The sequence below is a fragment of the Gobius niger genome, assembly GCF_951799975.1.
Source record: "Gobius niger genome assembly, chromosome: 14".
Taxonomy (NCBI): domain Eukaryota; kingdom Metazoa; phylum Chordata; class Actinopteri; order Gobiiformes; family Gobiidae; genus Gobius; species Gobius niger.
This window is the reverse complement of record NC_136865.1, coordinates 31,126,987-31,152,125: the sequence shown is the minus strand read 5'-3', so window position 1 is coordinate 31,152,125 and position 25,139 is coordinate 31,126,987. Positions and strand designations below refer to the sequence as shown.

The window sequence follows — 25,139 nt, the reverse complement described above, 5'->3', positions numbered from 1 at the left end:
TATTTTATTGCGTTTTTGTCACATTTTCGCCGCGTTTTCTTCATGTTTTTGTTTTGATGTTTTTTTTTCAAGAACCTTTTGATTTGGGTAAAGGTGAACTGGAGAAAATGTGCCTGGGTCAGGGGGGGGGGAAACAAAGTGAACGTCCCTGTTTCCAGTTTCAGATCAACTCCAGCCTCTGTAAACCAACATAAACAAGGACTTTTCTACACTAAATATCCTCGGGTGAATAAATCCATAATCAGAGTTTATTTCTGCAGCTCTTTACAAACACCTTGGCCGACTATTTTATTTTTTTTATTTGACAGGGACATACAGGAGCATTAATCAGCAGATGAAACGATGCTTTGTACCAGACTTTCCATAAAACAACACAGTTCATCATATTTACAGACAGTATTCACACTGCAAAAAGTGGATTCTAAGCAAGTAAAAAAATTCTTACTTTAAGAAATAAGTTCTTATTTGTTCCATAAAAAGTAATAATGTCTCACTGAGCAAAGTTTTCTTGAGAAAAAAAAATCGTATTTCAGGAAATAAAATCTGGCCATTTCTTGTTCAGATAAATTTGCTAAAAACATGCAGATTTATTCTTGTAACAAGAAAGAAAAACTTTTTGAATCTTCTTCAGTTTTAGACAAAGAATATTTTTCTTATTTTAAGAAAAACTAAGATCAACAACTCTTAATGTAAGAACTGCTTCTCACAGAGAGAAAAAACATTCCATTCTTTAAAGTGGGCGGCTCGGTGGCACAGCGGTTAGAGCCTCAGCTTCACAGCTCAAAGGTCCCGGGTTCGATTCCCACCAGGACGGGGCCTTTCTGTGTGGAGCATGTTCTCCCCGTGTCTGCCACTAAAAACATGTACAATAGGTGAATCCTCCAGCAGGTGATTCTGACCATCAGCCTGGCTCCACATCATGGAGACGGGTCCGCGGGCAATACTTTCCTTAAATATTAGTATTTATTAACAACATTTTGCTCAAAAATGTGTAATCTAGAACATTTTACTTAAATCAAGCAACATTTAAGTAAAATATCCACAATTTTTCACTAAATAAGAATGTTTTCCTTAAATGTTTTCCTTTTTCTGAGGACATTTTGCTTAATTCTAGCTATTTATTTGCTTAAATTTAATGTTTCTTTCTTGTTTAATGAAGAAAAATATTCTAGAAATAAGAATTCTTGCTGACCCCGTTGGCAGAATTTATTCCTTAAAACAAAACAAAATGTCTTGTTTTAAGATGTTTTTCCTTGTTTTTAGGAGGGCACTTTTTGCTTTGTACGATTTATAAAACGTGCATTTTATTAAACAGAAAACTTGTTCCTCCATCGTCTATACCGGGGGTGGGCAACGTCAGGCCCGGGGGCCAAAAGCGGCCCTCCATCAGCAAACTCTGGCCGTTTGAGAAACATTATGACCCAAATCAGAGCTCGAATGCCTGTTAAAGTTCTCTAGAAATGTTAAAAAATACTGTAAATTCTTTAAAATGTCTTAGCAGAGCAGCCTTTAGACCATAATCCTAAAGGAATAAACATCTAAAGGAAGAAATGACTTAAATCTACTTGATTTAAGAGATTAAATCTGAAGTTGGAGTAGATTTGGTCTGGCCTTAGAGCAGATTAAACCTATTCTTGCCAATGGAACAAGCAAGTTTTTTCTTAATTCAGATTATTTTGTATCATTTCAAGTGAGAAAGAAATGTTTTTTTTTACAGTAAAAGTTAATTTGTTTGATTTCCAGTGGGATTTTTATTTGTTCCATTGTCATTAGCGTTTTTATCTCATCTTAAATTTACTCACATTGAACATAAAAAAAAACTTTATTTAAGCGATTTTAACCTCTTAACTCCCGCCTGAACCGAGAGCATTTTCTCCAGTTCAGCTTTACCCAAATCCTGTAGGCCAGTGTAACGCCTCATTTGAAAGCTAAGACCTACAAAACTAGATCTTTTTCCTCACGTCAGATTTTTTTTTCATCACTTTTTAGATTTTTACTTGTTCATTTTTTTGTCACTTTTTTGTCAAATTATTCGCTTTTTTTTTGGCAAATTCTTATCACTTTTTCGTCCATTTTTTCGTCCATTTTTCGTCCATTTTTTCTCACTTTTTCGTCAAATTTTTGTCATTTTTTTGTAAATTTTTCGTCACTTTTTCGTCACTTTTTTCTCAATTTTTCGTCTAATTTTTATTTTTTTTGGTCTTTTTTTTAAATCAAATTTTTAACAATTTTTGGTCATTTTTTGGTCATTTTTTGGCCAAATTTTTGTCATTTTTCTGTCACATTTTTGTCATTTTTTTGTCATTTTTTAATCAACTTTTTTACAATTTTTTGCCATTTTTTTGTCAAATTTTTATCACATTTTTGTAGTATTTTGGTCAGTTTTTGTTCCTTTTTTTGTCAATTTCTTATGACATTTTTGCCGCTTTTTCATCCCTTTTTTGTCAATGTTTTCTCACTTTTTTGTCACATTTCCATCATTGTTTTCGTCTCAGTTTTGTTGCTGTTTTCACACCTCTTTCCCAGAAGCTTTTGGATTGGGGTAAAGCTGGAGAAAATGTGCTCGGTTCAGGTGGGAGTTAAGGGGTTAAGTAATTTATCTAACTTAAGACTGACATTTTTCCAGTGTATATGATGTACAACACTGGCAAATGGTCTTTTGACGATGAAGAAACCCGGCTCCACCGAGCAAACCTGCCCCCCCTGGTCTACACCCACCCCCACCTTCTCAGATTTAGTTCATGCTGTTGTTGTTTTCTTTAACGCTGAGATGTTTTAGTTCCCAGAAAACGTTCTTTCACACTCTGGCAAAATCGTTTTAAGTCTTTTATAGTTTTAGTGCAGTTGGAAGTTTGTTCCGTTCAGAGATAGTTTTATAGAAAATGCCGATTGTTGGGTCTGTGTGAATACTGGATTCTGATTGGCTGGTGCATTATTTTGGTATAACCGCACACGTAGTCCGGTAGTTAAATCACTGAGATATCACTCATCGCCATAGCAACGCATGACACAGCTGAATCAGATAAAGGCGTAATTAGTGACTGACAGGAACGTATGAGATGGATTTAGTGTTTGCTAAATGTTTGTAGAGGAGAGTGAGCAGCTCGGTTAGCTACTGTTAATAACATATGAGCTTTACATTTCTATTGGAAACGGTTAAGGCTGTTCATCATTTTCAGACGTACATAAAATGATCCTGCATTGAAGCATATTTGTCTGGATTAGTAAAGTCAAACATAAAAGTTTCAGTTGGGCCCAGGTGTGAGCGACTCCACCGCAGCTGTTTCCATAAACAGTTGAGCTGGTTGAGCTAGCTAGCTTTAGCTTCAGGTTAAACAGGGTCCAAAATTTCAACAAAATTTCAACAAAAATTCAACAAAAATGTGACAAAATTTCAACAAAATGTGACAAAAATTCAACAAAAATGTGACAAAATTCCAACAAAATGTGACAAAAATTAAACAAAATGTGACAAATTTAAACAAAATGTGACAAAAATTAAACAAAAATGTGACAAAATTCAACAAAAATGTGACAAAATTTCCACAAAAATGTGACAACATTTCCACAAAAATGTGACAAAATTTCAACAAAATGTGACAAAAATTCAACAAAAATGTGACAAAATTCAACAAAAATGTAAAAAAATGTGACAAAAATTCAACAAAATGTGACAAAAATGTGACAAAATTCAACAAAAATGTGAAAAAATTCAACAAAAATGTGAAAAAATTCAACAAAAATGTGACAAAGTTTCAACAAAAATGTGACAAAGTTTCAACAAAAATGTGACAAATATCGGTGTTTACTTCCAGGGAAAAGTGTTTCCGGGTTAGTCCTGTTGTGTTGTGATTCTGTGCTGATGTTGTGTCGTTGAGCCTGACTGAGATCCTCGTAATAGCTGCGGAGAATGACTCGCTCTGAGACCAGCCTTCAGTGACCGGCTAATAAATAGTTGATGGCGTCCCCGATCCAAAAAGCCAATGGGACCCATACCGTATTTTGTACAGTGTTGCCATGGTGACCCCCAGGGCCCCCCATGTTATTGTAATGACTGACACATAAATCTCACATTATACAACATTACAGCGCGACAGTTGTCATGGAAGTACGGCCCGTTATTTATTTTATTTATTCATTTATTTGATGGGACATGTGTGAACAATAAACATGTGCCGCACTACAACATTTACAGCCAAGGCTAATTTGCAACGTCCGTCCCTAGAAGGGCTTTTCAAATTCACACAGAAAGTACAAAAAATACATTTACAGTAACATTAATTAACTAATTCTGACATTACACAAAGGAAGCAGGCTAAAAATGACTGCATACTTGATCTCTTTTTAAAATACGTTTTAGTTGATTTTTAAAAGCCCCCAGGTCTAAGTCCCGTTTCAGCTCAGGAGGCAAAGAGTTCCAGAGTTCAGCTCCCTGGGGGCTACTTGTGAAATTAAAAAGATTATGCAGGTTGGAGCCATTATTCAAATGGAGCGGCTAAAAATGTAGTTTTGATGTTCACTGACAAAGATTCATGGCACATCAGGACAATGAAATGCAGTCTGGCACCCTTGGGTGGGTGATGGCGCGGCAATAGAGGCGCCGTTTGTTGCCGCTTGCGGCTTTAATTGTGGATTTGTTGTGACCGGCCTGATAGAGTCAGTGAGGTCATGTCATTGCATTGAAGTAGGTTTTATTCCTTGTTTTGATTACGTGTAAACAGATTATATTTGATTATATTCGATTGTATGGCAGACCTTTTTGATGTGTGTCTTAAAGCTTAGAAACACATCTAAACCCCCTCACTAACGTGCTTCCCATGAGGCGTCGTGTCCGGCCTGTCTGAGTCTGGACGAGTCTCTTTAGGGGCGGCAGCTTTGGGCCGTGGGCGGATAAAGCTCTCCCGCCTCCTCAGATCCAGCTCGACCTGTGAGTGACGTCACTTTTTCCTCCTCTCTCACAGATGTTTCCAGACTCCGGCCCAGGACTGACCTCGCCCCGCGGCCCCCCCCCCCCTCCCGGAAAACCTCCCATGATGCAGCAGTGACGAGGAGCCGGCGCTAAGATGCCGCGGACCAAGCAGAACCACCCCAAGAATCTGAAAGGTAACGGCGGTTTGGTGTCGCTTTAGGAGTGAGAGGGAGTTCAGCTTCCCTTGGCTTTGTGTTTGAACCTGGGCTTCAGTCGACTGGACCTGACCCGGAGACTCCGCAGACTCCTCCCTGAAGGAGCTCTGACCTGAGTCTGAGCTGAGGAAGGATCTCTGTGGAGCTGGTTTAGTTTTGGTAAAGGATTAGAGACAGTTCAGTTTTGTTGAGCTCGAGTTTAGATAAGTTTATCTGGATTAAAGCGTGTCCTGATGTGGATCTGTCCCTGTGAAGAACGTCTCTCTGTCTTCATCGCTGCTCCTGGGTTCTTTCAGCCTTTCCTGCTACACGTGGATCCCAAACGTGTCAGTATTTGTGAATGAAGAAGCGTGAAAAAGCAGCAGGTGCAAGTTTCCTGTGCCTGACTGGACACAGATGTTCAGAGATGATAAACACCTGGATCTTTAGTGTCTTTGATTATGCTGTTACTGCGTCTCCTCTGTCTCCTCTGTCTCGTCTCGTGCCTCGTGGTGGTGATGATGAGGATGATGAGGACGAGCAGAGTCAGGCAGACGCTGTGTGAGCCGTGACCTTAAGTGGCTGTGAGGAAAGCGCTGACCTCCCACACGAGTCAGCACAGACTCTGCAGAACCGTCTTCTGCTCAGTCTGTCTTCGTTTGACTCGATCTAAAAACCTTCCCTTTTCTCACAATCACCGGCTTTAACCTCTGACCCCCCGCCTGAACCACATGCCTTCTGTCCTCTTTGGCTACAGGCCTGTGTAACACCTCATTTGAAAGCTAAGACCCACAAAACACATCTTTTTCCTCGCGTTGTTGCTGTGTTGTGTCACCTTTTGTATGTTTTTTATTCTTTTTTTTTCATTTTTGTCACATTTTTGTTGAATTTTTGTCACATTTTTGTCACATTTTTGTCACATTTTTGTCACATTTTTGTGGATTTTTTGTCACATTTTTGTTGAATTTTTGTTGAATTTTTGTCACATTTTTGTCACATTTTTGTTGAATTTTTGTCACATTTTTGTCACATTTTTGTCACATTTTTGTCACATTTTTGTCACATTTTTATTGAATTTTTGTCATTTTTTGCGCATTTTTTGTCACATTTTTATTGAATTTTTGTAATTTTTTTGTTGAATTTTTGTTGAATTTTTGTCACATTTTTGTCACATTTTTGTCATTTTTTGTGGATTTTTTGTGGATTTTTTGTGGATTTTTTGTCACATTTTTGTTGAATTTTTGTCATTTTTTGTTGAATTTTTGTTGAATTTTTGTTGAATTTTTGTCACATTTTTGCTGGATTTTTGTCACATTTTTGCTGGATTTTTGTCATTTTTTGTTGAATTTTTGTTGAATTTTTGTCACTATTTTGTTGAATTTTTGTCATTTTTTTGTTGAATTTTTGTTGAATTTTTGTCACATTTTTGTTGAATTTTTGTCACTTTTTTGCTGGATTTTTGTCACATTTTTGTTGAATGTGAGACATTTGAGATGTTGCTCTTGGCCTTCGCTGCAGCTCTGTGGATGTTCTTGTCCGTGTGTTGCGTAGGTTTCCCACGGTTACCACTAAAAACATGTACAACAGGTGAATCCTCCAGGACATTCTTTCCCCTGAACCTGCTCTGATGACGCCATTTCTCCTTGTGCTTGGAACAGTTTGTGACATGAATGTGATCACATGACCTTCATCTGGGCTGTTTAAGGAGCTTCTTCTTCTTCTCCTTCTTCTTCTCCTTCTCTTTCTTCTCCTCCTCTTCTTTCTCCTTCTCTTTCTTCTTCTCCTCCTCTTTCTCCTTCTCCTCTTTCTCCTCCTCTTTCTCCTTCTCCTCTTTCTTCTTCTCCTCTTTCTCCTTCTCCTCTTTCTTCTTCTCTTCTTTCTTCTTCTCTTTCTTCTTCTCCTCCTCTTTCTCCTTCTCTTTCTTCTTCTCTTCTTTCTTCTTCTCTTTCTTCTTCTCCTCCTCTTTCTCCTTCTCTTTCTTCTTCTCCTCCTCTTTCTCCTTCTCTTTCTTCTTCTCCTCCTCTTTCTCCTTCTTCTTCTTCTTCTCCTCCTCTTTCTGCTTCTCTTTCTTCTTCTCCTCCTCTTTCTCCTTCTCTTTCTTCTTCTCCTCCTCTTTCTGCTTCTCTTTCTTCTTCTCCTCCTCTTTCTCCTTCTCTTTCTTCTTCTCCTCCTCTTTCTGCTTCTCTTTCTTCTTCTCCTCCTCTTTCTCCTTCTCTTTCTTCTTCTCCTCCTCTTTCTCCTTCTCTTTCTTCTTCTCCTCCTCTTTCTCCTTCTCTTTCTTCTTCTCCTCCTCTTTCTCCTTCTTCTTCTTCTTCTCCTCCTCTTTCTGCTTCTCTTTCTTCTTCTCCTCCTCTTTCTCCTTCTCTTTCTTCTTCTCCTCCTCTTTCTGCTTCTCTTTCTTCTTCTCCTCCTCCTTCTCCTTCTCCTCCTTTCTCTTTCTCCTCCTCTTTCTCCTTCTCCTCCTCTTTCTCCTTCTCCTCCTTTCTCCTTCTCTTTCTTCTTCTCCTCCTCTTTCTGCTTCTCTTTCTTCTTCTCCTCCTCCTTCTCCTTCTCCTCCTTTCTCTTTCTCCTCCTCTTTCTCTTTCTCCTCCTCTTTCTCCTTCTCCTCCTCTTTCTCCTTCTCTTTCTCCTTCTCCTCTTTCTCTTTCTCCTCCTCTTTCTCCTTCTCCTCCTCTTTCTCCTTCTCCTCCTTTCTCCTTCTCTTTCTTCTCCTCCTCTTTCTCCTTCTCTTTCTCCTTCTCCTCTTTCTCTTTCTTCTTCTCCTCTTTCTCTTTCTTCTTCTCCTCCTCTTTCTTCTCCTCCTTTCTCTTTCTCTTTCTTCTCCTTCTCCTCTTTCTCCTTCTCCTCTTTCTTCTTCTCCTCCTCTTTCTCTTTCTTCTCCTTCTCCTTCTCCTTCTCCTCTTTCTTCTCCTTCTCCTCCTTCTCCTCCTCTTTCTCTTTCTCCTCCTTCTCCTCTTTCTTCTCCTTCTCTTTCTCCTTCTCCTTCTTCTCCTCCTTCTCCTTCTTCTTCTTCTTCTTCTTCTTCTTCTTCTCCTCCTTCTTCTTCTCCTTCTCCTTCTTCTTCTCCTTCTCCTTCTTCTTCTCCTTCTCCTCCTTCTCTTTCTCTTTCTCCTCTTTCTCTTTCTCCTTCTTCTTCTCCTTCTCCTTCTTCTCCTCCTCCTTCTTCTCCTTCTCCTTCTTCTCCTCCTCCTTCTTCTCCTTCTCCTCCTTCTCCTCTTTCTCCTCCTTCTCTTTCTCTTTCTCCTCTTTCTCTTTCTCCTTCTCTTTCTTCTTCTCCTCCTCTTTCTCTTTCTCTTTCTTTGTCTCCTTCTCCTCCTTCTCCTCCTCCTTCTCCTCATTCCCACTGGATCCACATTTCTTTGGAAACAGTGACTCTGCTGGACCTTTTCACTCCAGGCCTTCATCAGAAATGAACAGAGATCTTTCCGACTGAGGTTGATTCATAATTCAGTAGAAAACCTCGTCGTCAGCGCTTCCTGCTCTGACATGTTCGTGTTCGAATGATCTGACCTGGACTTCAGCCTCGCTCCAGTTCCTGTGGATTAAACACACAGTAAACAGTCGGAGTTGGAGGAGTTCCCGTCGTCCTGCTGAGCTCCAGGGAGGGGGAGGTTCTTCTGAATGAAGACCTCCGCTGTTCCTGGAGGCAGTGATTCATTCAGAGTCACAGAAGAAACTTTAAACTTCAGTGTTAGAGGAGAAGGAGACCAAGAGGAGGAGACGAGGAGAGTTTGTTTGACTCTGAGGGTCTCCTCTCTCTGCAGTGAAGGAGTAAACCTGATGTTTCCTCTGAGGGTCTCCTCTCTCTGTAGTGAAGGAGTTAACCTGATGTTTCCTCTGAGGAGCTCCTCTCTCTGTAGTGAAGGAGTTCACCTGGTCGTGTGTGGACTTGTCGGTGTTTCCTCTGTGACTCTGAGGATCTCCTCTCTGATGTTCCTCTGAGGATCTCCTCTCTGATGTTCCTCTGAGGATCTCCTCTCTGATGTTTCCTCTGAGGATCTCCTCTCTCTGAGGATCTCCTCTCTCTGAGGATCTCCTCTCTCTGAGGATCTCCTCTCTCTGAGGATCTCCTCTCTCTGAGGATCTCCTCTCTCTGAGGAGCTCCTCTCTCTGAGGTGCAGGAGTTCACCTGGTCGTGTGTGGACTTGTCGGTGTTTCCTCTGTGACTCTGAGGGAACTTCTCTGGCCTCAGGCTCTGGTTCAACCTTGTTCCTGCTTTTATTCCGCAACCGTCGCTACAACAAACCCACACGTCTCCAAACGGTTCAGGAGCCTGACTCTGTCCATCACAGTATTACACTTTGTCACCAGAAATACTGTACAGACAAATACAGTAAAACTTATTGTTATATAAAACATTAAATGACTCGAGGGTAAAGTACCCGATACTTGAACAATACTGTGTTTTCGATGCCTTTATGCTGGAATATGTGTCGTCTGGAACCAGGAAACAGAAACTAATGTTTGGAAGATCTGCACATTTACAACATGGGGTTCAGCTCCAGTGCGAAGAAATCTGTGAAAAATGGGGCCTGATTTGAAGAGAGGGGGAAAAATGGAAAAAAGAAAAAAAATGGGTAAAAATAATAATTTAAAAATTGTAAAAAAAAAAAAAAAGGACATTGGGCTTTTTTAATAAATGAAAAAAATAATTGGGGTAAAAATATTGAGCTGAAACAACCAAGTCACTTCCTTTAACCTCTGAACTCCCACCTGAACGGATCCCATTTTCTCCAGTTTGGCTTTACCCGAATCTAAAAGCTTCTTGGGGAAAAAAGCACCAAAACAGCCACAAAAAAATGAAGAAAACAAGGATGTAAACGCGACAAAAATGTGACAAAAATGTGACAAAAAAATGACAAAAATTCGACAAAAATGTGACAAAAAATCAATAAAAATGTGACAAAAATTCAACAAAAAAATGACAAAAATTCAACAAAAAAATGACAAAAATGTGGAAAAAAAATCAACAAAAATTCGACAAAAATTCGACAAAAATGTGACAAAAAATCAATAAAAATGTGACAAAAACTCACCAAAAAAATGACAAAAATTCGACAAAATTAAAAAAAAAAGACAAGAATTCAACAAAAAATGACAGAAATTCGACAAAAATGTGACAAAAATTCAATAAAAATGTGACAAAAATGTGAAAAAAATTCAACAAAAAATGACAAAAATTCGACAAAAATGTGACAAAAACTCAGCAAAAAAATGACACAAATTCAACAAAAAAATCAACAAAAATGTGACAAAAAAATCAACAAAAATGTGAAAAAAATTCTATAAAAATGTGACAAAAACTCAGCAAAAAAAATGACACAAATTCGACAAAAAATAAAAAAAAAAAGACAAAAATTCGACAAAAATTAAAAAAAAAATGACAAAAATTCGACAAAAATTAAACAAAAAAATGACAAAAATTCAACCAAAATGTGAAAAAAAATTCAACAAAAAAGTGACAAAAATGTGACAAAAATGAAAAAAAAAAGAAAGAAAAAAAACATACACAAGGTGACACAACACAGCAACAACTCGAGGAAAAAGATCAGTTCTGTGGGTCTTAGCTTTCAAATGAGGTGTTACACAGGCCTATATAAGAGAACAGAATGCATTCGGTCTAGGCGGGTGGTAAGAGGTTAAACGTGCCGTGCGTGCCCCTCACTCACGTCCCTGATCTGCAGAGAAAGTCTCACACTTGTCACATATTTCACTGAAACTGTCTGACACGTGACTTTCTCCTGACTCACGCACGCACGCACACACACACGCACGCACACGCACAGCCTTACGTAACAGTCTGTCCCCTGCTCCGGTGTTATTAGCTCTGCCAATTAGCCCGACAATGCTCCGGTGCAGAGTATTTATAGCCTCGCGCTACAAGTAGGTTACCGCCGCTAATCTGCGCGCGCCGCTGACGCCGCTGACGCCGCGTCCTCTTCTGCGCTCGCGCTGCTTTTAGACGCGTTGTTTGGCTTCTCCAGAGAGGGAGGGGGGGAGGGGAGGGGGGGAGAGAGAGGGGAGAGAGAGGGGAGAGAGAGGGGAGAGAGAGGGAGAGGGCTTTCCCTGAGCGCCGGAGCGATGGAGCCGAGTCACGCCACAGCCTCGCGCGCTTGAGGATCGAGCTGCGCGTTTTCGGGAGCGCTTGGATTCGGGAGAAACGGCGCGGTTGTTTTTGGATAAGCGAGCGGAGGAGGAGGTGGAGGTGGAGGAGGAGGTGGAGGAGGTGGAGGAGGAGGTGTTCCCCTGATCCGAGAGGGAAAGGACGCAGCGCTGAAAGAGGAGGTAGGATCCGAGGCTTTGACGCTGCGCTGGAGGAAAATAACAATGATAACTGAGGGGAACGTGAGGGAAGTTTTCTCTCATTTCACTTTAAAAACAAAAACAAAAGTGAAATGTGCGGCTTTGTTTTGTGTTGGATTCTGGATCTTGTTTAGTTTTGGAATAAAGTAGTTTAACGGCACTCAGCTCTGCACATAACTGTCTTTAGAGCCGAGTTTTGATGCTGTTGTTCATCCAGGGGCGGACGTTCTGGGAGAGCGCAGAGGGGCCACCGGCTCTGGGGCCACCAGTCCCGCCTCAACCGAGCTTTACCCAAATCTAAAAGCTACAAAGGAAAGCATCAATAGAGCGAGAAAAAGAGGATGAAAACATGAGAAAAACACGGAAATGATGGAAAAAATAATTAAAAATTCAACACAGATGTGACAAAAATGTGACAAAAACTCAACCAAAAAGTGACAAAAATTCAACAAAAATGTGACAAAAATGTGACAAAATGTGACAAAAAAGTGACAAAAACTCAACAAAAATGTGACAAAAATGTGACAAAAATTCATCAAAAAAGTGACAAAAATTCAGCAAAAAAGTGACAAAAAAGTGACAAAAAAGTGACAAAAAAGTTACAAAAATTCAACAAAAAAGTTACAAAAATGTGACAAAAATGTGACAAAAATTCATCAAAAAATCATCAAAAATGTGACAAAATCTCAACCAAAAAGTGACAAAAATTCAGCAAAAAAGTTACAAAAAATGTGACAAAAATTCAACAAAAAAGTGACAAAAATTCAACAAAAATTCAACAAAAATTCAACAAAAATTCAACAAAATGACCAAAATGTGCAAAAAAAAGTCATTTCTTGAGCGTCTCCTGTTCAAACTTTGTGTTTGCAGCTGTTTCTTTGCAACATGATGTCACTCACTGAGGTCTGATTCAGACTTTTTCTTCTTCTTTTTCTTCTACTGCTTCTGCTTCTTTTTTTCTTCTTCTGCTTCTTCTTTTTTTTTTAATTTTAGTCATTTTTTTGTCAATTTGTTTGTGACATTTTTGCCACTTTTTCATCAATTTTTCGTCACTGTTTCGTCAGTGTTTTCTCACATTTTCTTCTTTTTCTTTTGTTTTTCTTTTTTTTCTTCTTCTTTTTCTTCTTCTTCTTTTTCTTCTTCTGCTTCTTTTTTTCTTTTTTTCTTCTTCTTTTTCTTCTTCTTCTTGTTCTTCTTTTTCTTCTTCTTTTTCTTCTTTTTCTTCTTCTTTTTTTTATTTTTTGTCATTTTTTGCCACTTTTTCATCAATTTTTCGTCACTTTTTTATCAATGTGTTTCTCACTTTTTCCTCACATTTCCATCATTGATTTTGTCTCAGTTCTGTTGCTATTTTCTCACCTTTTTTCCAGAAGCTTTTGGATTGAGGTAAAGCCAAACTGGAGAACTCGGTTCAGGCGGGAGTTAAGCGGTTAAAGGAACAGGCCTCTTGTTTCCACACTGAGACATGTTCTCACCTGAGCTCAGACGAGTTCATGTGTACCTGTCCTCGGTCATGTTAGCATGGGGGAGACGGGGGAGACGGGGGAGACGGGGGGGGCGGGGCACGGCGGGTGTAGCTGTGGCGGCGGCGGGGGGGGGCGGGTGGAGGCGGGGCTCCTTCAGCCTGTGCGGTTACATAAGGCGCCCACAGAGCGGAGCCGAGTGGGCGGCCGCTGCCAAACGCACAACTGCTTCACTCTGAATCATCAGGGAGGAACGGCTCCATCTGCAGCGGCTCTCACTCGTCCAGGAGCACCAGCGCTGATGCAGGTTCAGTTTATAACCAGTAAACGACTAGTTTTTAATGCCCAGTCTCACATTAAAGGTTTAAAGTGAGTCCTCCCTGGTCCTTGTAGCATCGCTGTGGATGTTTTGTAAATTTACATCAGAAACAGATCGATAAAAGTACATCTGGGTTCAGTGTTTCCCTCGTAAAGTGTCTCTGCTGACAAACATATTTAAAACCCGCTCAGAGTGGAGGTTGTACTCTGCAAAAAACAAGGAAACAAATCTTTTGACGAGATTTCTTTTTTCTAGAATATTTTTTTCATCATAAAACAAGAAAGAAACACTAAATTTAAGTAAATAAATAGCTAGAATCAAGCAAAATGTCCTCAGGAAATGGAATCATTTAAGGAAAACATTCTTATTTAGTGAAAAAATGTGGGTGTTTTACTTAAACGTTGCTTGATTTAAGCAAAATGTTCTAAATTATACACATTTTTGAGCAAAATGTTCTTAATAAACACTAATATTTAAGGTGAGACACTGCAGGTGAATAGGGGAAAAAAGATAAATGTAGAGATTTCAATTTGAAGCTTTTGCTGAACATCACAGATATAAATATGAGGAAAAAATGTATTGCACTTTTTCTGTCATTTTATGTTTTCACATAAAGATAAGGCATTTTGAGCATTAAAATGGCCAAAATTGCCTATATTTTGGGCAACGAAATCAAAATAATGAATTGAGCCAAATTAAATGTTATGTTTTTATTTCATTGACATATTAGTATTTCAGAGGGGATTTTGGATATTTTGTTCATCAGTGAAAAAATCTGTAAAAACTCAAATGCCGCCTGTTTTTTTGGTTTCAAAGCTGAATAAATCAGGTTTGGAATTAGATATTAAAAAATCCTTCTGAAAAAACCTTCAAAACCTTGTTTTGTCTCAGCCTGTAAAGTTTGGAGTCTGTGGGAGCTTCTATAAGGGCTCAGGCTCTGCCCGAGTGCGGCTTCTCTCATTCAGAGAAAACCAGCCCTGAAGTTTTGTAGCGAGTGCTCATGCTCGGCCCGTTCTTCCGCTTTTCCGCTCCAGCGTCTCGTAGGAGGAAAAACACCATATTTGGGTGAAAGCGTCATCACGGGGCCCCTTAGCAGGACACGTGGATGTCAAATCTGTCAATATTTATGAATGAAAACCCGCGGGAAAGACGGCCTTTCTACGCGGCGCAGCAGCTACTTCCTGTTACCTCCACCTCGCAGACAAAACATCATAAAATAAACATCATCATTTTTATATCTGACATGAAAACTAAGATGTAAAGGGAGGAAAATACTTTTTAGGGAAAAATAGTAACTTATTTCTTAAAGTAAGACTTTTTTACTTGCTCAGAATCCACTTTTTGCAGTGCAGCGTTTGGGTTTTGTGACTCTGTGACTCTTGGGCAGGAATTCCCCACGTCATGTTTTTCTGAGGAAGCACAAGCCCCGCCCCTTCTCTGGAAACGGCAGCTGATTGGCCGAGCGACACTTTTCTCCATGTGTGCACTTCTGTTCAGCCTTTTCAGAGCCGAGTTTGTGAGGATCCGTTTCTCACTGGAGTTCCTCTGCGCTCGTGGCCCTCATGTACAGGATGGTTCATGGTGACGCACAGGCTGCAGAGCTTCTAAACAGAGAGTTCCTCTCCTCTCGTGGCCCTCATGTACAGGATGGTTCATGGTGACGCACAGGCTGCAGAGCTTCTGGACAGAGAGTTCCTCTCCGCTCGTGGCCCTCATGTACAGGATGGTTCCTGGTGACGCACAGGCTGCAGAGCTTCTGGACAGAGAGTTCCTCTGCGCTCGTGGCCCTCATGTACAGGATGGTTCATGGTGACGCACAGGCTGCAGAGCTTCTAAACAGAGAGTTCCTCTCCGCTCGTGTCCCTCAGGTACAGGATGGTTCATGGTGACACACAGGCTGCAGAGCTTCTGAACAGAGAGTTCCTCTGCGCTCGTGGCCCTCATGTACAGGATGGTTCATGGTGACACACAGGCTGCAGAGCTTCTGGACAGAGAGTTCCTCTGCGCTCGTGGCCCTCGTGTACAGGATGGTTCCTGGTGACGCACAGGCTGCAGAGCTTCTAAACAGAGAGTTCCTCTGCGCTCGTGGCCCTCAGGTACAGGATGGTTCATGGTGATGCACAGGCTGCAGAGCTTCTGAACAGAGAGTTCCTCTGCGCTCGTGGCCCTCATGTACAGGATGGTTCATGGTGACGCACAGGCTGCAGAGCTTCTAAACAGAGAGTTCCTCTCCGCTCGTGGCCCTCAGGTACAGGATGGTTCCTGGTGACGCACAGGCTGCAGAGCTTCTAAACAGAGAGTTCCTCTGCGCTCGTGGCCCTCATGTACAGGATGGTTCATGGTGACACACAGGCTGCAGAGCTTCTAAACAGAGAGTTCCTCTGCGCTCGTGGCCCTCATGTACAGGATGGTTCATGGTGACACACAGGCTGCAGAGCTTCTGGATAAACAGAGAGTTCCTCTCAGCTCGTGGCCCTCATGTACAGGATGGTTCATGGTGACACACAGGCTGCAGAGCTTCTGAACAGAGAGTTCCTCTCCGCTCGTGGCCCTCATGTACAGGATGGTTCATGGTGACGCACAGGCTGCAGAGCTTCTAAACAAACAGAGAGTTCCTCTGCGCTCGTGGCCCTCATGTACAGGATGGTTCATGGTGACACACAGGCTGCAGAGCTTCTGGACAGAGAGTTCCTCTGCGCTCATGGCCCTCATGTACAGGATGGTTCATGGTGACGCACAGGCTGCAGAGCTTCTGGACAGAGAGTTCCTCTGCGCTCGTGGCCCTCATGTACAGGATGGTTCATGGTGACGCACAGGCTGCAGAGCTTCTGGACAGAGAGTTCCTCTGCGCTCGTGGCCCTCATGTACAGGATGGTTCATGGTGACACACAGGCTGCAGAGCTTCTGGACAGAGAGTTCCTCTGCGCTCGTGGCCCTCATGTACAGGATGGTTCATGGTGACGCACAGGCTGCAGAGCTTCTGAACAGAGAGTTCCTCTCTGCTCGTGGCCCTCATGTACAGGATGGTTCATGGTGACACACAGGCTGCAGAGCTTCTGAACAGAGAGTTCCTCTGCGCTCGTGTCCCTCATGTACAGGATGGTTCATGGTGACGCACAGGCTGCAGAGCTTCTGGACAAACAGAGACAGGCTGAGACTTGTCACTTCAGTTCATTCGTCAGACTTCAGTTCCGGTGCAGATTTACCCCAGAGCCATGTGACGTTCAGGGAAACCAAACCCAGGGAAAAGAGAACAGTTCAGTGTGAAGGCAAGTCTCTGCAGGTGGAAGAGTCGCTTTTTGATCCAAGTGGAGATGATTTACTACTTTCCTCCACATCTTTGAGCGTAAAAATGACTGAACTGACCCTGGACGAGGAGAAAACCAGGAAGTAGCTGCGACCGTTTCATCCAGTTTTCATTCACAAATATTGACAGATTTTACAGCCATGTGTTCCAAGATGATTCCCCTGGTTCCCCTGTTTCCTCCCCTGGTTCCCCTCATTCCCCTGGTTCCCCTCATTCCCCTGGTTCCCCTGTTTCCTCCCCTGGTTCCCCTCATTCCCCTGGTTCCCCTCATTCCCCTGGTTCCCCTGGTTCCCCTCATTCCCCTGGTTCCCCTGGTTCCCCTCATTCCCCTGGTTCCCCTGGTTCCCCTCATTCCCCTGGTTCCCCTGTTTCCTCCCCTGGTTCCCCTCATTCCCCTGGTTCCCCTGGTTCCCCTCATTCCCCTGGTTCCCCTGGTTCCTCCCCTGGTTCCTCCCCTGGTTCCCGTCGTTCCCCTGGTTCCCCTCGGTCCCCTGGTTCCTCCTCTGATTCCTCCCCTGGTTCCCCTCGGTCCCCTGGTTCCCCTCATTCCCCTGGTTCCTCCCCTGGTTCCTCCCCTGGTTCCCCTCATTCCCCTGGTTCCTCCCCTGGTTCCTCTGGTTCCTCCCCTGGTTCCTCTGGTTCCTCCCCTGGCTCCTCCCCTGGATCCTCCCCTGGTTCCTCCCCTGGTTCCTCTGGTTCCTCCCCTGGTTCCTCTGGTTCCTCCCCTGGTTCCTCCCCTGGCTCCTCCCCTGGATCCTCCCCTGGTTCCTCCCCTGGTTCCTCTGGTTCCTCCCCTGGTTCCTCTGGTTCCTCCCCTGGTTCCTCCCCTGGCTCCTCCCCTGGATCCTCCCCTGGTTCCTCCCCTGGTTCCCCTCATTCCCCTGGTTTCTCCCCTGGTTCCTCCCCTGGTTCCTCTGGTTCCTCCCCTGGTTCCTCTGGTTCCTCCCCTGGTTCCTCCCCTGGTTCCTCTGGTTCCTCCCCTGGTTCCTCTGGTTCCTCCCCTGGTTCCTCCCCTGGTTCCCCTGGTTCCTCCCCTGGTTCCTCTGGTTCCTCCCCTGGTTCCTCTGGTTCCTCCCCTGGTTCCTCCCCTGGTTCCCCTCGGTCCCCTGGTTCCTCCCCTGGTTCCTCCCCTGGTTCCCCTCGTTCCTCTGGTTCCTCCCCTGGTTCCTCAGAGTGATTAAACGTGTTGTTGTTTCTCGTGTGGAGGAACCTGGTGTTGAGTCATGGATCACTCAGCTGTTTCTGAAACCGCCTTTTGTTCAGGACAAAAGAGCCGTCGTAAAAACTCACGCCCTGATGAATCTGCACAGGGTGATGGTGAGCAGGCCTGTGCTGGAGGCTTTACCCCAACCGGAAAGTGTGATGATCAGGCCTGTGCTGGAGGCTTTACCCCAACCGGAAAGTGTGATGATCAGGCCTGTGCTGGAGGCTTTACCCCAACCGGAAAGTGTGATGAGCAGGTCTGTGCTGGAGGCTTTACCCCAACCGGAAAGTGTTCTGTAGGACACACAGCTGTTGTGTTTGAGGAGCTGAACAGGTTTAAATGTGGAGACAGAGATTGATGAGAAACATCTAAATAAACCAGGCTTAAATGTGTAGTTTTATTTTGTAACATATCAGTACAGAGACTTTTCGGTTTAGGTTTAAAATAAACTGTTTATTTGTGGAAAATATAGTAAAAAATGAAATGTTCCTTGTTTTTTTAAATTGGGTTAGGAGACTTCGGCGTAAACTGCAGTTGAGCTTGGATTGGTAAATATGGGACTTCCTGTTTGAAGACATTGGCTGTGTCCGAATGTCCACACTATTCCCTATATAGTGATTATATAGTGACTATATAGTCCCTATATAGTCACTATATAATCACTATATAGTGACTATATAGTGACTATATAGTCCCTATATAGTCACTATATAGTCACATTTTGTAGGGGTGTCCGAATGTCCAGAGAGAAAAAAGTTGTGCACTCGAAATTTCCCACTATGCATCTCGAAAAGCAGTGAGCATGGATGGTCACTAAACGGGTCAATATTTCCCACAATGCATTGCGAGAGTGGGAAGAGAGAGAGAGAGAGAAGAGCCTGACAGAGACAGGTCTGTGAACTAAACACGACTGAAGTAAATCAGCTGTTTCAGTCGTGTGTTTGTATTTGTCATGACTAAACGACCTAAATATAAACAGTTACGGTGAAAAGATGCTAACGTTAGCTGCTAACCTTTAGCTGGAGCTGTTAAATGACCGACAGCTTCCTCTCGAATAATCCAAGACATTCATGTAAAATCCATGTGAAGTAAAAGCGTATCTGACTCGTATTTATCCGTAAATATTCCACTGTCTCTGAGTTTGTTTTTTATTGCAGAAATACTTCATTCCCGGAGTTTATTGAACTTTTAGCAGATGTCGTCACTCAATCTGCTGGCGCTTCGGACACCAGGCTCTGACCGACTAACGCTGGGGTGATTTTTTTTTCTTCCTTTTTTTGTGATGAGAGTAACGCCTGTAAAAGTGCCAAAACAGTCGTTCTGTTTCACAAAATAAACGTTTGTAACAATAAATAAATTCAGATTATATATTTTTTTTAAACATATCTGCAGCCACAGCGCGTGACGTCACGCAGCGCGGAGAAAGTAGTGTCTTGTGTCTGAATCACCAACAGAATCAGTGACTATATAGTGCGGCCTGTGTAGTGAATGAGGGGTCAGGGACTAGTGTGGACATTCGGACACAGACAGTCTCTCTGAAGGGCCTGTCTCACCGGCCTGGAGACTAGCTGGAGACCCGAGTTGCCGCTGACCCCTGGAGATAAGAGTCTCCAGGTCTTGGTGAAAACAGGTTTCAGTCTCTGAGACGCTCACGGGTCTCAATCAGCTGTGTCGAGAACACTGTTTATCGTCCTCAACCTGTGAGACGTTTCTGTGACGTCTCTGAGACCTGTTGGAGACAAAGGAGACCACAGAGACTTGTGTGGAGTCTCTCTGAGGTCCTGGAGACACATGGAAGCTGTTTGTTTTCACTGAGACCTTGAGACTCGCCTCATCGTAACAAAATCAGACATAAACACAGAACTCTCAAATAGAGGGCAGTTACTGGACTTTAACCCCTTAACTCCCACCTGAACCGAGCACATTTTCTCCAGTTTGCCTTTACCCTAATCCAAAAGCTTCTGGAAAAAAGGTGAGAAAATAGCAACAAAACTGAGACGAAAACAATGATGAAGATGTGACAAAAACATTGACCAAAAAGTTGATGAAAAAGTGGCAAAAATGTCACAAGAAATTGACAAAAAATGGAGGAAAAATTGACAAAAATGTGATAAAAAATGTGACAAAAATGGGACAAAAAATGTGACAAATAATGACAAAAATTTGACAAAAAAATGACAAAAAAATGACAAAAAATGACAAAAAAAATGACAAAAAATGTGACCAATAAATACAAAAATGTGCAAAAAATTTGACAAAAAATTGACCAAAAAAAATGACAAAAATGTGACCTAAAAATACAAAAATGGGATTAAAAAGCGGCAAAAATGTCACAAGAAATTGACAAAAAATGTGACAAAAAATTTGACAAAATGTGACAAAAAATTTGACAAAAAATAAAAAAAAAGACAAAAAAATGGACAAAAAAATGACAAAAATTTGACCAAAAAAATTACAAAAAAATGACAGAAATTTGATAAAAATTTGACGAAAAAATGACAAAAATGTGACAAAAAAATGACAAAAAATGTGACCAAAAAATACAAAAATGTGATTAAAAAGCGGCAAAAATGTCACAAGAAATGAACGAAAAAATGAACGAAAAAATGAACGAAAAAATGACAAAAATGTGATACAAATTTGACAAAAAATAAAAAAAAATTGACAAAAAAATGACAAAAAATTGACAAAAAAAAGTACAAAAAAATGACAGAAATTTGATAAAAAATTGACAAAAAAACAAACAAAAAAGTGACAAATATGTGACAAAAAATGCCAAAAACTTACAAAAATGAGTGGAATACCCAACAGAAAAATGATGGCAAAACAATCTGATGACGTGAGGAAAAAGATCCTCTCAGTTCAGGCGGGAGTTAAGAGGTTAAAAGCCGTTTCAAAGAGGTGGGGTTTGTTCTTTTTTGAAGGTGGGGGGGTCAGAACAGGCTCAGAGGTTCCAGAGTGTGGGAGGGGCGATGGAGAAGGCTCTGTTTCCCCAGGTTCTCCGCTTGGTCTTACAGAGGAGGGAGTGAGATGGAGTGCGATGGAGGAGGAGGTCAGTGAGGTCTGGAGGGGCCACATCACGGAGGGCTTTGAAAGTGATGAGGAGGACCTGGAGCCAGAGGAGGTTCAGGTTCTGCTCTGTGACTGTGGTTTGGCCTGGATCCAGCGAGCGTTGAGCCTGTTTCTCACGTCGCTCTGAAAAACATCTGTGTTTGTTTCTGACTGAGCCGCCGCGTCAAACGCACTTTCAGTTTTGCTTCGGTTTCCTGTAAACGCTGCCGTGTTTTGGAATCAGCCGCAGCCTCGACCGCACAAAGGTGAAGCTTTAAATCAGGCCAGAAACGTCTCTGAAAAGTCTTCAATCTGAAGTAGATATAATGTCGTTGATCATGAGGAAACGGCTCCATCTTTTTCACACTAAAGTCACTGAAAAGGAGCAAAAATATAAACAGTCTTATGTCAGTCTCAGTCTCACTAAACCGGGGGGCCCAAACTTTTTGTCTCTGAGGTCAAAATGAAAAAGTGCCTGTGAGTCGCGGCGATGTCAAGCACGAAAAACACATAACTGCAAATAATAAAGTTACTTTTTTTTATTTACTTTTTATGTTTTTGATAGCCCACATTTGCATTTGTTTCTATCTATGCAAATAACATGTTATATTAACCTCTTAACTCCCGCCTGAACCGACAGGATTTTTTTTTCTCACGTCATCAGATTTTTTTTCCATCATTTTTTTGTTGGGTATTCAACTCATATTTGTAACTTTTTTTTTGTAATTTTTTGTCACATTTTTGTCAGTTTTTTCGTCAATTTTTATCACATTTTTGTCTTTTTTTTTTGTAATTTCTTTGTAATTTTTTGTCAATTTTTTGTATTTTTTTTGTCAAATTTTGTCACATTTTTGTCATTTTTTTGTCACTTTTTTGTCATTTTTTCTTCAATTTTAATCACATTTTTGTCACATTTTTTGGTCCTTTTTTTGGAATTTTTTGTCAAATTTTGTCACAATTTTTCGCCGATTTTTTTAATTTTTCGTAATTTTTTTGTCAATGTTTTCTCACTTTTTTGTCACATTCTTGCCACTTTTTCATCAATTTTTCGTACATTTTTTGTCAATTTCTTGTAATTTTTTTGTCAAACTTTTATCACATTTTTTGTATTTTTTTTATCACATTTTTGTAATTTTTTTGTCAATTTTTTGTAATTTTTTGTCAATGTTTTCTCACATTTTTGTCACATTTCCATCATTGTTTTCAAAACACTTGGGTCCTGAGTAAACGCGGAACTGAAGTTGTTTGTTGTGTTGCTCGTGGGACGGCTCTCAGTGTAACACACACCTGCTAAGTGTGGCGTCGATGCGGGAGGAGGGTGAGGGAGGGGGGAGCGGTTTCGGAAAGGCCCGGGGAGTTTCTGTTTCTCACTGAAAACCACAGAATCATCTTATTAAACGAGGCGCAGTTTAGTTTCACGCCTCGGTCTGAGCGTGAGAAGAGGAAACTGAGTCAGAGGAGACGCTCTGCAAAGGGACACAGCCGCCCCCGGGGCAGGCCGACAAACACCTGCCACAGGCCACGGTCTCAAAACAAACAACATCTTTATTTTGGGGATTTTTCTTGTTTGTTTGGCTGCCTCTGATTTGCTGCATTCTCCCGCTACACCCACCTCCCCTTTCCCTCCTCTACTCCCCACTTCTCCTCTTCTTTCTCTCCCTCTTCTCCTCTTTCTCTCCCTCCTCCTCTTTCTCTCCCTCCTCCTCTTCTATTTCCCCTCTCTCCTCCTCTCTCTCCTCTCTCTCCCTCTCTCCTCCCCTCCTCCTCCTCCTCCCCTCCTCCCTCTCTCCTCTCTCTCTCTCCTCTCTCTCCTCTCTCTCCTCTATCTCTCTCCTCCCCTCCTCTCTCTCCTCCTCTCTCTCTCCTCTCTCTCCTCTATCTCTCTCCTCTATCTCTCTCTCCCTCTCTCCTCTCGCTCCCCACCTCTCTCTCCTCCTCTCTCTCTCCTCTATCTCTCTCCTCCTCTCTCTCTCCTCTATCTCTCTCCTCCTCTCTCTCCCTCTCTCCTCCTCTCTCTCTCCTCTATCTCTCTCCTCCTCTCTCTCCTCCTCTATCTCTCTCCTCCTCTCTCTCCTCCTCTCTCTCTCCTCCTCTCTCTCCTCCTCTCTCTCTCTCCTCTCTCCTCTCTCTCTCCTCTATCTCTCTCCTCCTCTCTCTCTCTCCTCTCTCTCCTCCTCTCTCTCTCCTCTCTCTCCTCTATCTCTCTCCTCCTCTCTCTCCTCCTCTCTCTCTCCTCTCTCTCCTCTATCTCTCTCCTCCTCTCTCTCCCTCCTCTCTCTCTCCTCTCTCTCCTCTATCTCTCTCCTCCTCTCTCTCCTCTATCTCTCTCCTCCTCTCTCTCTCCTCTATCTCTCTCCCCCCTCTCTCCTCTCTCTCTCCTCTATCTCTCTCCTCCTCTCTCTCTCCTCTATCTCTCTCCTCCTCTCTCTCTCCTCTATCTCTCTCCTCCTCTCTCTCCTCCTCTCTCTCCTCTATCTCTCTCCTCCTCTCTCTCTCCTCTATCTCTCTCTCCCCTCTCTCCTCTCTCTCCTCTATCTCTCTCCTCCTCTCTCTCTCCTCTCTCTCCTCCTCTCTCTCCTCTATCTCTCTCCTCCTCTCTCTCTCCTCTATCTCTCTCTCCCCTCTCTCCTCTCTCTCCTCTATCTCTCTCCTCTCTCTCTCTCTCCCCTCTCTCCTCTCTCTCCTCTATCTCTCTCCTCTCTCTCTCTCTCTCCTCCTCTCACTCTCTCCTCTCTCTCCTCCTCTCTCTCCTCTATCTCTCTCCTCCTCTCTCTCTCCTCTATCTCTCTCCTCTCTCTCCTCTATCTCTCTCCTCTCTCTCCCTCTCTCCTCCTCTCTCTCTCCTCTATCTCTCTCCTCCTCTCTCTCTCCCTCTCTCCTCCTCTCTCCTCCCCTCCTCTCTCTCCTCCTCTCTCTCTCTCCTCTCTCTCCTCCTCTCTCTCCTCTATCTCTCTCCTCCTCTCTCTCTCCTCTATCTCTCTCTCCCCTCTCTCCTCTCTCTCCTCTATCTCTCTCCTCCTCTCTCTCTCCTCTCTCTCTCTCCTCTATCTCTCTCCTCCTCTCTCTCTCCTCCTCTCTCCTCCCCTCCTCTCTCTCCTCCTCTCTCTCTCCTCTCTCTCCTCTATCTCTCTCCTCTATCTCTCTCCTCCTCTCTCTCTCCCCTCTCTCTCCTCCTCTCTCCTCCCCTCCTCTCTCTCCTCCTCTCTCTCTCCTCTCTCTCTCTCCTCTATCTCTCTCCTCCTCTCTCTCTCCTCCTCTCTCCTCCCCTCCTCTCTCTCCTCCTCTCTCTCTCCTCTCTCTCCTCTATCTCTCTCCTCCTCTCTCTCCTCTCTCTCCCCTCTCTCCTCCTCTCTCTCTCCCCTCTCTCCTCCTCTCTCTCCTCTATCTCTCTCTCCCTCTCTCCTCTCTCTCCTCCTCTCTCTCCTCTATCTCTCTCTCCCTCTCTCCTCTCTCCTCTCTCTCCCCTCTCTCCTCCTCTCTTTCTCCTCTATCTCTCTCCTCCTCTCTCTCTCCCCTCTCTCCTCCTCTCTCTCCTCTCTCTCCCCTCTCTCCTCCTCTCTCTCTCCCCTCTCTCCTCCTCTCTCTCCTCTCTCTCCCCTCTCTCCTCCTCTCTCTCTCCCCTCTCTCCTCCTCTCTTTCTCCTCTATCTCTCTCTCCCTCTCTCCTCTCTCTCCTCCTCTCTCTCCTCTATCTCTCTCTCCCTCTCTCCTCTCTCTCTCCTCTATCTCTCTCCTCCTCTCTCTCTCCCCTCTCTCCTCCTCTCTCTCCCTCTCTCCCCTCTCTCCTCCTCTCTTTCTCCTCTATCTCTCTCTCCCTCTCTCCTCTCTCTCTCCTCTATCTCTCTCCTCTATCTCTCTCTCCCTCTCTCCTCTCTCTCCCCTCTCTCTCCCTCTCTCCTCTCTCTCCCCTCTCTCCTCCTCTCTTTCTCCTCTATCTCTCTCCTCCTCTCTCTCTCCTCTATCTCTCTCCTCCTCTCTCTCTCTCCTCCTCTCTCTCCCTCTCTCCTCTCTCTCCCCTCTCTCCTCCTCTCTTTCTCCTCTATCTCTCTCTCTCCTCTCTCTCTCTCCTCTCTCTCCTCCTCTCTCTCCCTCTCTCCTCCTCTCTCTCTCCTCTATCTCTCTCCTCCTCTCTCTCCTCCTCTCTCTCCCCTCTCTCCTCCTCTTTTTCTCCTCTATCTCTCTCCTCCTCTCTCTCTCCTCTATCTCTCTCCTCCTCTCTCTCTCCCTCTCTCCTCCTCTCTCTCTCCTCCTCTTTTTCTCCTCTATCTCTCTCCTCCTCTCTCTCTCCTCTATCTCTCTCCTCCTCTCTCTCTCCCTCTCTCCTCCTCTCTTTCTCCTCTATCTCTCTCCTCCTCTCTCTCTCCCCTCTCTCCTCCTCTCTCTCCTCTGT

General features: G+C 43.3%; 1 protein-coding gene across 1 annotated transcript in view; it reads left to right on the top strand.

Moving 5' to 3' along the window:
- LOC306973519 (zinc finger protein 40-like) overlaps positions 1–25,139 on the top strand; it is a gene marked incomplete at its 3' end in the record, with an annotated part of 39,069 nt that overhangs the window by 5,657 nt on the left and 8,273 nt on the right. Inside the window, exon 2 of the mRNA XM_079570442.1 lies at positions 4,962–5,103. Coding sequence (XP_079426568.1) covers positions 5,064–5,103 — 40 coding nt within the window. The 5' untranslated portion in view covers positions 4,962–5,063. The remainder of the gene's footprint in view (positions 1–4,961; positions 5,104–25,139) is intronic.